At 43.5% G+C, this 14,472-nt stretch overlaps 1 protein-coding gene across 1 annotated transcript in view; it reads right to left on the bottom strand.

The window, feature by feature from the left end:
- Positions 1-14,472, bottom strand: part of pitpnm3 (PITPNM family member 3) — a 323,972-nt gene that overhangs the window by 23,961 nt on the left and 285,539 nt on the right. Inside the window, exons 16-18 of the mRNA XM_068007892.1 lie at positions 12,911-13,059; positions 8,052-8,168; positions 4,117-4,233 (exon numbers count right to left, since the gene is read on the bottom strand). Of these exons, the coding sequence (XP_067863993.1) occupies positions 4,117-4,233; positions 8,052-8,168; positions 12,911-13,059 (383 nt within the window). The remainder of the gene's footprint in view (positions 1-4,116; positions 4,234-8,051; positions 8,169-12,910; positions 13,060-14,472) is intronic.

Raw genomic sequence — 14,472 nt, 5'->3', positions numbered from 1 at the left:
ATATGAGACAGTATCAAGTTAAAAGAAAAGGCTTACAGAAATGTAAGGTAAAGTGGAAATCCAGTGGACTGGGAGAGCTATAAAAAGGCAGAATGGAATGTAAAGTAAGTAATGAGAGGTACAAAAAGGGAATATGGAAAAAAAACTTGTAAGGGATATCAAAGCTAACAATAAAAGATTTATTAATATACCAAGAGAAAGAGAGTGGTACAGAGGAATGTGGGCCCATTAAAGACGGATGCAGGTGAGACTATAATGGATAATAAGGAAATGGCAGACTTGTTAAATGAGTACTTTGTATTCGTTTTCATAGTGGAGGAAGAGGACAAAATATCATCGGTACAAGGGAACCTAAAAATAAGACAAGGGGAGGAACTTAGCGGATCTAATAGTAAAAACTGGTCATGGAGAATATAATGGGACTTAAGATAGACAAATCTCCAGGGCTGGATGGTTTATTTCAGGATATTAAAAGAAATAAGATGAGGAAATTGCAGGTGTGTTAGTCATCATTTTCCAAGGCTCTCTAGATTATCGAATTATGCCTTTACTATTGCACAGGTACAATAAGTAATCTAAAAGGCTAATGGAATGTTAGCCTTTATATGAAGAGAATTGGAATTCAGAAGTGAGCAAGTGATGCTTCAGCCTTGGTCAGATCCCATCTGGAATCTGCATACAGTTTTGGGCACCAGACCTCAGGTAAGGTATATTGGCCCTGGAAGGGGTGCAGAGCAAATTCACTAGAATGATACCGGGATTGAAAGGGTTAAATTATGAGGACAGGTTGCATAAACTTGGCTTGTATTCCCTTGAGTTTAGAAGGTTGAAGGGTGATCAAATCCAGGGATTTAAAATGATAAAGAGATTCAGAGAAACTATTTCCTCTGGTGGGGGAATCCAGAACAGGAGGGCATCATCTTAAATTAGAGCTAGGACATTCAGGAGTGAAATCAGGAAGCACTTTTTCACACAAAGGGTAGTGGAAATCTGGAACTCGTTCTCCAAAAGGACTATGTATGCTGGGTCAATTAAAATTTTCAAGACTGAGATAAATGTTTGTTAGTTAAGTGTATCAAGGGATATAGAGGTGGGTAAATGGAGTTAAGGTACAGATCGGCCAAGATCTAATAGAGTGGTGGGACAGGCTCGAGGGGCTCAGTGGCCTACTCCTGTTCCCATATTATAGCTTCTCCATTCACAGAGGCCAGCGAAATCCTACCATGATGGCAGGACAATGACATTTCCATTATATTTGGGTAGAGGAAACTTGTCCCACTGTGCATGATGCTATCTTTTAGAAGGGACAGAAATGTTCAAACATCAATTGGCTCAAATGGGGTTATGTTCCGGTCTTTCTGAACAAGCCTGAAACTCAATTTGTGTCTCTTTGGACTCTTAATGCAAAGTGACATCAACCCCTAATTGACAAATTTGCGAGAATTTCTCCCGATTGGCCACCGTAACTTTGGTAGATGATCAGCGGAAACTCGGTTTAAATGGATAATCTGGAATTTCTGCCAATATCCCGCTGAAGTTACAGTGGCTGACTGATTCCGGGATTTCTACCAACACTTTAAATTTGTGTTCACAGCAAAAATAGAGTTTCTATAAGCAGACTGAGTTTCTGATGAACTTTCTGTATACGGTGAATAGGATAGCATGCTGCAGGACTAATAATCACCCCTTTACTGTATAAAAATGCACTGGAAACTATGTGAGAGGCTCAGCACATTCTCCTGTCTACTGTAAGTCAGTAAATATCACACTGGCAGACTTACGTTCTGGCTAAATTTAAAGTGAGATTTATTTAAAAGTAAGATTATTACACAGAAACAGAAGGACACAGCAAGACTCTAATGGTATAATTACTTTGAAAACAATAAAGAGGGAGTCAGTCAAAAGAAGTTAACATATCAGATCAGGCTTCTCAATTGGGGTGCATCTCTAGTGAAGTGAGACTTCTACTCATTGGGAGTGATTACATGGACCGTGTTCTGAGAGTGATTACACGGGCCATACTCTGAGAGTGATTACACGGGCCGTGCTCCGGGAGTGATTACACGGGCCGTGCTCCGGGAGTGATGACACGGGCCATACTCTGAGAGTGACTACACGGGCCGTGCTCCGGGAGTGATTACACGGGCCGTGCTCCAGGAGTGATTACACGGGCCGTGCTCCGGGAGTGATGACACGGGCCATACTCTGAGAGTGACTACACGGGCCGTGCTCCGGGAGTGATTACACGGGCCGTGCTCCGGGAGTGATTACACGGGCCGTGCTCCGGGAGTGATTACACGGGCCGTGCTCCTGGAGTGATGACACGGGCCGTGCTCCGGGAGTGATTACACGGGCCGTGCTCCGGGAGTGATTACACGGGCCGTGCTCCGGGAGTGATTACACGGGCCGTGCTCCGGGAGTGATGACACGGGCCGTGCTCCGGGAGTGATTACACGGGCCGTGCTCCGGGACTGATTACACGGGCCGTGCTCCGCGAGTGATTACACGGGCCGTGCTCCGGGAGTGATTACACGGGCCGTGCTCCGGGAGTGATTACACGGGCCGTGCTCCGGGAGTGATTACACGGGCCGTGCTCCGGGAGTGATTACACGGGCCGTGCTCCGGGAGTGATTACACGGGCCGTGCTCCGGGAGTGATTACACGGGCCGTGCTCCGAGAGTGATTACACGGGCCGTGCTCCGAGAGTGATTACAGGGGCCGTGCTCCGAGAGTGATTACACGGGCCGTGCTCCGAGAGTGATTACACGGGCCGTGCTCCGAGAGTGATTACACGGGCCGTGCTCCGGGAGTGATTACACGGGCCGTGCTCCGGGAGTGATTACACGGGCCGTGCTCCGAGAGTGATTACACGGGCCGTGCTCCGAGAGTGATTACACGGGCCGTGCTCCGAGAGTGATTACACTGGCCGTGCTCTGAGAGTGATTACACGAGATTACACGGGCCGTGCTCTGACAGTGATTACACGGGCCGTGCTCCGAGAGTGATTACACTGGCCGTGCTCCAAGAGTGATTACACGGGCCATGCTCTGAGAGTGATTACACGGGCCATGCTCTGAGAGTGATTACACGGGCCGTGCTCCGAGAGTGATTACACGGGCCATGCTCCGAGAGTGATTACACGGGCCATGCTCTGAGAGTGATTACACGGGCCATGCTCCGAGAGTGATTACACGGGCCATGCTCCGGGAGTGATTACACGGGCCGTGCTCCGGGAGTGATTACACGGGCCGTGCTCCGAGAGTGATTACACGAGATTACACGGGCCGTGCTCTGACAGTGATTACACTGGCCGTGCTCTGAGAGTGATTACACGGGCCGTGCTCCGAGAGTGATTACACGGGCCGTGCTCCGAGAGTGATTACACTGGCCGTGCTCTGAGAGTGATTACACGGGCCGTGCTCCGAGAGTGATTACACGAGATTACACGGGCCGTGCTCTGACAGTGATTACACTGGCCGTGCTCCAAGAGTGATTACACGGGCCATGCTCTGAGAGTGATTACACGGGCCGTGCTCTGAGAGTGATTACACGAGATTACACGGGCCATGCTCCGAGAGTGATTACACTGGCCGTGCTCCAAGAGTGATTACACGGGCCATGCTCTGAGAATGATTACACGGGCCGTGCTCCGAGAGTGATTACACGGGCCATGCTCCGAGAGTGATTACACGGGCCATGCTCTGAAAGTGATTACATGTGCTACTCCGCATAGAAGCTTCTCAGCCCTTACCTCAAAAGAGAAGTTGTGGTAATTGTCCATTTCTCATACCAGCCATCTAGCTGCCTCCTGGGATCCTTACAGTGAGCAGATAGAAAAGACTTTCATCCCATCAGTTATGGCTGAATTTGAATACAAATCCACTATGTGAAAACCCAGAGTCTAACCCCCTGCATCCAGCCCCCTTCTGTGCAATAATTTTAGTTATTACATGTAGTTTTATTGTTGCTTCATTCTCACTCTGCTTTCATTTATTTTTCACATGTACTTTTTTAATTCTGAAGGGAGTGCATCCCATCTTCAAGAGGTCAGGATTGATATCTCAGCAGTAAGTGCAGGACATAACTTTCAACTCGGTATAACCGGTGTTTCTGTACCTTTTCTCCAGTCAGAGTGACCATGTCGAGGGGACCATACATAAACCTCCCCACCAGCATCTGGGGGCCACCTTCTGCTACGATGACATCATTGGCTCGGTGATTGGCTGTTACGTTCTTCAAAAGAAAACAGAATTTTAAAGTATTATCAAGTGCTGTTCATTCAAAGAACCGTACACCAGTTTGTTCGTTCTTTGTAAATCAATCACAGACCCCTTTTTGATTTTTCCTTTGTTATTTTCCTCTTCCAACTTTCCCTCCTATTCTGAAGGCACTCATTGTGCTACTATAGGGTTCTAAGTGGAATGGCCGCAGTCCTTTGGTAAATTGCCCAGGAGGTTGCTATTTAGCAGTGAGCCTGGGTGAGTACTTTCAGGCTATTGAACCGAGGACAATTATCACAGCTGAACTCAGCTCTGTCTTCACTTAGTGTCCGCATGTGTACACTGCCAGCGGGATTCCTGGTTAACAATCAGGAGCACAAATATCGGCATTTCTCTTTTCTTCTTCCAAGTTGAGACATTGAGGCCAACTGCAGCACCCACTACTACCATTCTGTCTGAATTGGCTAACTCAGCCAACTAGAGATCAAACCTTGGACCTTCCAGGTCTGCTTGGATGAGTATTGCGCCATGTGGAACCCTTGTGGGGGTAGGAAACTTCATTATTCCTTTCCTAATAGATTTTCAATGTCATGTTCAAAATATATCTCCGTATGCTCAGACTGATTAGAGCTGCAAAGCTCCTCAATTGTCACAATATTTTCCCTAAAGTACAAATAGGAAGAATAGAAGCCTACTTATTTGAAACCAATTATCTTCCCAGCTCCATCTGTTAAGCAGAGATCAGTTTCTGAAGGTATTATTTGTGTACTCACACTGAGAATGTCTGTCAATCAGAATCAAACCCAAGAGAGAAGAGCAGAGACCAGAATCATGGCGACACTTTAAAAAACATCATTATCTAAATAACCAACGACACTAGGAAGAACACGTTTTAGTACCTGGTCATTTTTAGCTCCTACCAATAATGTCATGAAGAAAAGATTAACAAAATTGATCAAATACTCTGTGGAATTTGATGATTCTTGAGCTCAAACTTGTATCATCTATGGAATACAAGTGGTCAGAGTTGAACAGTGTGGTTGTATGGTGGGATTAATATCCCAGAGTTTTATTCAATTACTTCTGGAGTCAGTGAGAAATATCGGAACTTTATTTTGTCTCCTAGGAGATTGGGTGGGTTAAACTCAATTCACGGCATGGTAAATTGTACATTTTCTGCAGAAGAAAAATATAAACACATAGCTAGCTAGTTATATTATATATACATAAATAATTTAAACATTTGAATGTTCTTACCTCTGATGAAACATAACCAAAAGGTTCAAACAATATTCATCTTTTATTTCTGTTGTTTGGGTTATTTAGAGGGGTGCAGGTCTCTAATTGGAATTTTATTAGAATATAGAATAGAATTATAGAATGGTTACAGTACGAAAGGAGGCCATTTGGCCCATCGAGTCTGTGCCAGCGCTCTGCAAGAGCAATCCAGCTAGTCCCACTCCCCCGCCCTATCCCCGTAGCCTTGTAAATTTTTTCCCTTCAAGTACCAATCCAATTCCCTTTTGAAAGCCACGAGTGAATCTGCCTCCACCACCCCCTCAGGTAGTGCATTCCAGATCAGAACCACTCGCTGTGTAAAAAATGTTTTTCTCATGTTGCCTTTGGTTCTTTTGCCAATCATCTGCACCCTTCTAAATAACCCAAACAACAGAAATAAAAGATGAATATTGTTTGAACCTTTTGGTTATGCTGCATCTGAATATATGAAGCACGTCATAATTGTACCAACACTTGGGCTATGTGTGATGATGCTGATGTTATACAATTTGGGTTAGACAGCAGTCTGTATTCACCCTGCTAAATACGCTATTTATTTTACAGCCTATATTTCAATCTAAACAGAAGCAGAATTTTATTAATTAAAAAGAGAGAATACACATTGCTGGCTGATGATTTACAAAATAAACCATTGCAAGTCACAGGTGACAAGAAGAGCACTTTATTTTATAAAACCACTAGTTTTCAAAGTATTTATATAACATCGAAGTATGTTGGAGAGCTTAAGTTTTTGCTTAATGGTTTTACACCACCTGTGGTGTATTTAGCAGCCTAGCTGTATTGGGGTGTGATCTGCACCATAATATCACTTGAAGTGGCCTGGAATTGACAAAAGAAAGGTAAAAATGAATTTAAAACCCACTGAATCAGATTTTCGAACATTACCATATTAGAACAAGCAGAACACAATTCAGAAACTTAAATCACTCCTGGACAGACAGCATTAAAAATAAATATTCTGGTGTTAGCTTGGGAGAAGTATAATGCACAGTATGTAGTGGAAACAAGTCATCAGGTATAAAAAAAGATGATGCATGCAAAGAAAGGTTCATGCAGGGGCATTTTTGCACAGTGCTTCACATTAAGTGAACAGCACGGCAAATTATCACACTATTTGCACACCTGAGCAAAATTGTGATTTTCCGTAAAACAGTGGTGATACACATTTAAATAATGGGGTAGAAATCACTCGGAGCGACGAACCAACACTCCTCGCCACTTCTTGGATTCATACTAACCCACAAACTTACTCTTTTCTTCGGGCACTTCCTCGAATAGGAAGCGGAGAATAGCCCAGCATCGATTCAGGCGAAGCGAGAGGATCGATCTCTCCCCTCGACCAATCAGATCGCAGCACTTTGACAGCTGCGTTCACTGTCTCTGCCGGCTTGGAACGTTAAACCAGGAAGTGAAAGGTACAACATTTTAAATCAATGTAAAACAGCTACAGACAGCGAAAAAAAGAGAGGGCAAGAAATAATTGAGAAGGGGAAAGTAAAAATAAATTTTAATTTTTTAATTTTTAAATTTTTTTAATGATCGAAAACTATTAAAATAAGGAGTAATGAGACTCCACGTTTTTAAAAGTTAATTTTTAGCTGTTTGGCAATCATTAAAACTTAGCTGAGACCTGTATTTTTAAGAGTACCTGTTTGGTGATGTAATTAGTTATTTTCCAGCTGGGCAGATAAGCAAGTTTGCACTTTTTCAATGATTCCTCTGAGTGCAGCGTGTGATGTCCCTTTAATTCGAAGCTGTCATATCACCAGCGAACCAGTAGGAGCAAGTTCCGGATTTCCGCCTTTCACTGCACATGTGCGAACACCGGAACTTGCTCCTCCATTTCGCCCCTAACAATGGAGAGCGCTTTTGAACTCACCGTTATTTCAGGAGCGATTTCTGCCCCCATATTTTTAAATTGGTTGACACACCCAGTCATTGATGTTGGAAAGAACTGCTCATTCCAATTTTTTTAAGTTTGACCGCTATCTTTGCAAAAACTAATAAATTTCATTTATTCTTTAAAAATAAATTCACAAAAGTGCAGAGATAACACGTCTTATAAATGGGTCTTACCCAGGTACAGAACATAGATTTTGCAGCCACCCTAGCTTGGAATAAGTAACAATGAGGCCGGGGTCACAAGTAGCAAAGACATCGCCCGGTCTTGAGTTGCAAACAGTCTCCTCCAAGCCCATTTGTGGGTTTACTTCTGCTTGTACTTCGGGAGATGGTGAATAAAAGTGTTCTATCTAGGCTTTTGCGTTCATTCCCAGCTAGATGTTATTGCGCAAAGATTGCTTTTGATAATGTGCACGGCGAGAACCTTATTCTAAAATAAATTGAAGCAATCTCTTCAATTCTGCTTTTGGCCATAAAGTGGCAGCATTGCAGTTCATTTAAAGAGAAGCTGTGATAACCATACAAAAACCTACATTTTCTAAAACAGGCAAGTCCCAAATGCCATTCCTACTAAAAGGCTGTCATTTTCTCATCCACTTCTTTATACATCCAAACACAAGAGACACAAACCCTAAGTTTCACGTGTGTTCGTCTACGAAGCCATTTCTCCCGCGGGTTTGATTCTTTGCTTGTGGATGGATCCTTGCTGTCATTTTCCTTTATATTCACACTTTCATACCTCATCACCTGTAATTGGAAAAGTTTAAGCTATAAATACACCAGGGCAATTAGGGATGGGCAATAAATGCCGGCCTCGCCAGCGACGCCCACATCCCATGAACGAATAAAAAAAACACCAGCCTCACTATAACGCACTCTGATACAGCACAATCTCTAATATAGGACACATTGCATAAACCTAACAGAGAAACAATATTGACAGCTACTACAATATGCTTTATCTATGGGTACAAAAGACAGCCTGATAGAGATGGAGTGGACAATGTACCTTCTTGCAACAGAAGGCCTTAAACTGTTCAGATTAATTCAATTCCAGTTTTCCAAGTCAAATTTATTACACTATAATAAAATGTGCAACTGAGGATGAGCATGTCATAGACTGAAAGCATGAGCCATTTAATGCAGATTTTATTCATAAACATATAAATCATATATTGTTCATATCACAAAATAAATTATGAATACTTTCAAAGTGTATTATGGAATGTCTATCTTTTGCAACTCAATAATCGATTCCTGTTTAATACTCTATTCCAGTGACATTGTGAATGGTACTTATCCACTGGGCACAAAGCTCCCTGATCATAATGCAATTGCAGCAAACCTTCATGAATTTACACAAAGAGGTGTCCTATATCAGTTTGGCTGCTCCCTAGTTGCCTCTAAACAGCAATTTTAAAACAAACACTTAAACAGGCAGCAACTGAGAACGGTGATATATGTGCAGATTTTTAACAGTTAGGGCCACAGAACAATTCATTTCCCTTTTAAAACAAAATCAGTATGGGGAATCAAATTAAATTTTTTGGTGCTCATCTTGGTGCTGGGGTTGAAACCTATCTGATCTCAGGCACCCAGTGTCAGCATTAAATACTCCCTGGTCAGGTGTAGTACGGGGATGTGTCTCAGTGCTGTCGATGGAGTTGAGGCAGAGACCATTGCGTCTTTTAAGGGTGGATAAATATTTGAAGCAGAGGAAGATGCAGGGCTATGCTGAGAGTGTGCAGCAGTGGGATTAGTTTTGGATTATTCTGGCAAAGAGCTGACACAGACATGATGGGATGAATGGCCTCCTTCTGTGCGGTAAACCGGTACGGATCTTTTGCTGGATGCAAAGTAAAATTTCCCTCTACTCTTCCCATCAAGTATCATATGATCTCTACCGCCCAATCATTCCTAGCCCAATATCACATGTATCCCCATCCTTCCCAGACCAAAAGAAATCTTAAATTCTTAAAAATGTAAAACCCGACCCCAACCCGCCTCGAACGCACTCACTTCCATTTGACCGGAGCGAGTTGAGGCTCAGGCGAGAAACCCCCTGCTCTCGAGAAGTGGGTCAGTGATTTAAATATGCTAATGAGGCTGCGTGCCTCCGATTTTAGCAGCCATTCGGATTTAACGGGAAACCAGGCAACTAAAGGGAGGCGAGAACTGCCAGATGCAGCAGATCATTGCTTTGCCAGCACTGCTTGTAGGCCAGGAGGAGCAGGAGTGCTTCCCCATGGCCCCTCAAGCAAACCTGCTGCGATCGGCCTCCTTCCCCACAATCCGGCGACTCCCCCACCGATGCGATCTCCAGACCCACCCTCCACGATACAATACCGCCCCCTCCGTGATCACCAGGCTGACCCCCCCAAAATATAATCACCCCCACTGATCTCCAGGCCGAGCCCCCCGCAATCTGACCCTTCCTCCCCCCGCCCCCCCCAACCCCCCAACTAGATCTCGCCCTCCATCCTCTCCGGTCCCCAGCTGCAGCCTTCTACCACAGGCCTTCCCACCCAACAGCCAGCCAGCCTCTTAATCTGGCTGGCTGCAGGCCAGGAAACAGAGAAGAAAACTTCAAATGAGGTCCTGCCATTAAATTCGTCAGGACCGCCGCATTCCCTGAATTTCCAGGTTTCCCGGCCGCTAAAAGTCACCCCGTTCCCTCCCCGCTCCCCGTAAATACTGGGGCCATTGTTTCAGTAGATGTTGCATCATTTCCTACCATTGCTGTGTAACAAAGCCTGCCCTATGGAGATAAGACCATAAGACCATAAGAGATAGGAGCAGGAGTTGGCCATTCAGCCCCTCAAGCCTGCTCCGCCATTTAATGAGATCATGGCTGATCTGATTTTTACCTCAACTCCACTTTCAACCCTTTCCCCATATACTTTGACTCCCTTGCTGATCAAAAATTTGTCTAACTCAGCCTTGAATGTATTCAACGACTCAGCCTCCACAGCTTTTTGGGGTAAAGAATTCCAAAGATTCACGGCCCTCTGGGAGAAGCAATTCCTCCTAATTTCTGTCTTAAACGGGCGACCCCTTATTCTAAGACTATGCCCCTGAGTTTTAGATTCCCCCATGAGGCCAGTTCAATGGGCCAGTTTTACATCCAACCAATCAGCTTTGTAAACCTACTGCTCGAGATGGCGTTATGACTTTAGTCTTGACCAATTCATTGTTTTACCTTTAACCCCTCACCAAAGATGTTGATTCTTTCCTAATCTGTGGTTCCTCTGGTTCTGGTCACCTTACGGTACTTTCCCCAAGTGGTCATTATTCATGTATAGGTCTGGTAAGTACTGGTGGGTTATTTACTGTGGGGGGTCAGCATCGACACTGGGCCTGACCTGGTTCTCACCCAATGTCTTTCAGCAGGGCAACTGGATAGTAAGCAGGAACAGGAACATTGCTCGATTTTCCCCTCCTTAATCATAAGGGCACTGTAGATGAGGTAGCTGCAGATAAGGCACAGACCTAGGCTAAGACTGAAGATCGGCAGTAGCACAGGGTTGAGTTGGACATGGTTGGTGCAGTCTTGGGCTGAGATTCAGACTAAGGCCAGCCCCCTGAATTGGATCCAGGGAAAGAGCCAGGCTGGGCTGAGGGTGGGCCCAGAGTCAAGGAATGGCAGCTATGGCTACGCAGCATTGGTCAGACTGGGATTGGGGAGACCTGGGCCTGGAGTTGATTCAGGAGTGATCGCTGCTAAATGTGGGATCAAATGTAGCTGCTGCATGACAGGAACACTGCTAGCAGCAAATGATGAGAAGATGATGGCATCGACCAATGAAAAGAGATTACCAAGACAAATGACTGGAGAGATTTGGCAATCAAACAATCGCTGCAGATTAATCAGATTGCATGAAATGGATGAACAGCCATTAATTTTCCTTTGCAGGCAACTCCAAGTTGACCAGATAAACCAATAGAATAAACAACAACATTAGCTACAACAGGAAGCAAAAATAGAAACAAAAAAAAAATGCAAAGAAGTGCTTTTGAAATGAAAATGTTATACCACATTAATTTTTCATTCAAAAACATCATCTTTATTTTAAAATGTACTGGGGTTGATGAATCAAATTATTGTTATAATAAGGCTCCCTTTATCAACTTAGATTATGGAAATCATTCTTAGTCATTAGACTACTGGAACATCTATTCATGTTGTCAGCATTTAATATGACAAGATTAACACTTTTATAATAAGCTGATAGAACATAAGTCCTAATTCAAGTACTTTGTTGTATTCTGCCAGTACGGCATTCATAATGTTCCTGTACTATTGTAAAAAGCCTCTCGGAAATGACAGAGCTACATCCATAAATCCTGACTTACAGAAAGCTGCGGAGAAGGTGCTAACTCAAAGGTAATTGTGAGGGTGCAGTGCACCTCCTAATCTAAAATCTGTCATCAGGTTACAGACCTGTTGCCAGATGATTATATCCGACTCATTAGCAGCTGCTTGGTGGGTTTGTGTGCAGGACTCCATGGACAATTACATTTGTGAAGTGGAACTTCAGCAGGAAGGTGTTGACTGACTTCTGCTTCATTCATGTTTTTGCATACAGCTGCTTGAGGGAACAGCTTTAAGACACATTGAGGGCAATTTTAACCTAACCCACCGGGCGGGATGCTGACTGGCTCGGGTCGGCTGCCTGTTTTACACCCCGCCCAATTTTACTCTCCACTGATTTCAATCAATTCGCCCATGCTGTGTAGGTCACACTGGTCAGGAGGATATCAGTTGCCAGAAGACATTTCTGTCTCTCTCTTTACATTGCTGTGCATAGGCACTGATTAGAGATGGCGGAGAGGAACTGCTATACGTCCTAGCTTGGAGCTCCTCCTCTAGATGGACTTCTCAGTGCAGGTGTTAATAGTTATGTTTCTATGTCTGAACATGTAGATTAACTTCTTACAATTGTCCATCTCCGATAGTCTGACATCTCTAGTCAGACTCACTTGCAATGTTTTATCTCTGTGCGTATTTTAGTCAATGGATTTATGTCCACTATTGTTCATAGCCTGTGGACTCCATCTAACATTTCTAGTCATCTTGCCCTGAGGTATGATAGCCATTTTTTATAGCAGAAGTGTCTTATTTATTTTGTACAAATTAATGGATTGCTGAGGAGAAGAATTAAAAGCCTCCATGGGGTCATTGTTTGGGACTTGTGTGTGATTTTGTGACTGGACTTCTCATGCTCATACTGGTCCCAAGTCAACGTGAATGACTGGACTCCACAGCTACCCATTATTCTGTACATGCTAGTACTTGAAACAGATGCAAGGGTAAATTTTGTGAGACAGGGCTGGGAGCCTCAACGGCCAGGAGTATGAATAGCAGATAGGCTATTTAACATATTAGGGCCCATTCAGCCAGGAGCCTTGCCTTGCCAATTTTACCCCATAATATTATAAGTGACTCCACTAGAATTAATTATTTAAAAAAAACATACTGTTAGAGTTACCTGCCGTAAAACAAATGCCAACACATCAGTTGATTCCCAGTAGCTGGCATGGAACAGGTGTGGTAGTGCCACAGTTGGAAAAGCTGTTAATGCATCAGGGCAGTACAGTGCGTAGTCTATCCTTTTAGTTCCCCACCATTTTGTAGTAACTGTGGAATACAAGCAAATATTTTTCTTTCTTTTGCTTAACATACATGATATTATTCCATTCTAAACGCAATACTATCATAACAGCAATTAGTCTTTTTGATTATTCTTACATGAACATGATTAAACTAACAATACATCATAACTATGGAGATCAAATTTAAAATTGTTGCATTTATAGAATGAAAGGTACAATAGTCCTATTCTATCATCAGCTGCTAATGTGCATCACCTCAAAATGTGGCTGCACTATAGCAACAGTGAATTGGAGATAGGCAACCTTGTTCCCGTAATGCAGCATCATTTGATAATGTTGGTTAGAAATCTGTGGTGGACAAACTATGATAAAGAAATGTAAAAATTTTTGTTCCGAAATTTTTCAACCAACTACCAATTGAAATCAATAGAATGAAAATTGGGTGAGTTCTATAAGGGGCAAGCAACTCACCCTCCCAGGTTATCCCCACTGTGTTTGGGGTGCTTCTGAGGAACTACTCAAAAGTATGGCAAGTCAGCCATTCACATATCGTAGTGATGCCATCAGGTCTGCTGCCCTAATTTCCTCTGGGAAGAGGAGCCTCTGCGTGCAGTAATCATCTGCCAAAGCAAGGTAAGTGCACCTTTGTCACCAGATGCAGGCGAGTGGGCACTGGCGAGTGGGCACAGAGCACCACTTGTACATCCTGACCTGCCTGGCATCCCTTTGTTGGTCCTCCTCTTGTACCAAACATCTCAGATAGGGGGATTGACATTGGTAAACTCATTGGTGCTGGGGGCAAAACATGCTTTACAATTGGCACAAAGAGAATCTAATTACGTACAGAAAATAAACTAGGGAAAAAATGAAGGAAGCATTAAGGATTGGCTGAAGCACATTTACCTTAATATTACTGTGCACTTTCCATGACTTTCCATATACTTACCTTTGCCTAGCAAACTTCTGTAAGAGTCAGTAAGCAAGGTAGAATAGCTAGCATTAGATAGATGGTTACTTTATAATGGCGGTAAAGGTTAAATTGGATTAAATCATGCTCCGGCCACTCAAAGGTGCAAAACCCAGCAGTGAAGTGTAGGCTGATGTGAGAATGGAGTGTTAATTGCTGGATGTGTGCCAGAGGGTCAGGGGAACAGCAGGGGAGTGTGAAAGGAGAATAAGTCTCTCTGTAATAAATATCTAAAGAAGATAAGGAAGTGAAGGTTTTGAAAGACATCTGTAGTTGTTCATGTGTGTGAAATGTCCGGAGAACAATAAATGATAGTGATACTAATGAGCATGTACGGGAGGGGGAAGTGGTCTACATGACTATAAAAACAACTTGTATTTATATAGCACCTTTAATGTGGCAAAACCTCCCAAGGCACTCCACAGGAGCGTAATCAGACAAAATTTGACACCGAGCCACATAAAGAGATAT

Source organism: Heptranchias perlo, chromosome 28 (assembly GCF_035084215.1).
Source record: "Heptranchias perlo isolate sHepPer1 chromosome 28, sHepPer1.hap1, whole genome shotgun sequence".
Classification (NCBI taxonomy): Eukaryota; Metazoa; Chordata; class Chondrichthyes; order Hexanchiformes; family Hexanchidae; genus Heptranchias; species Heptranchias perlo.
This window is presented reverse-complemented; position numbering and strand designations above follow the sequence as displayed.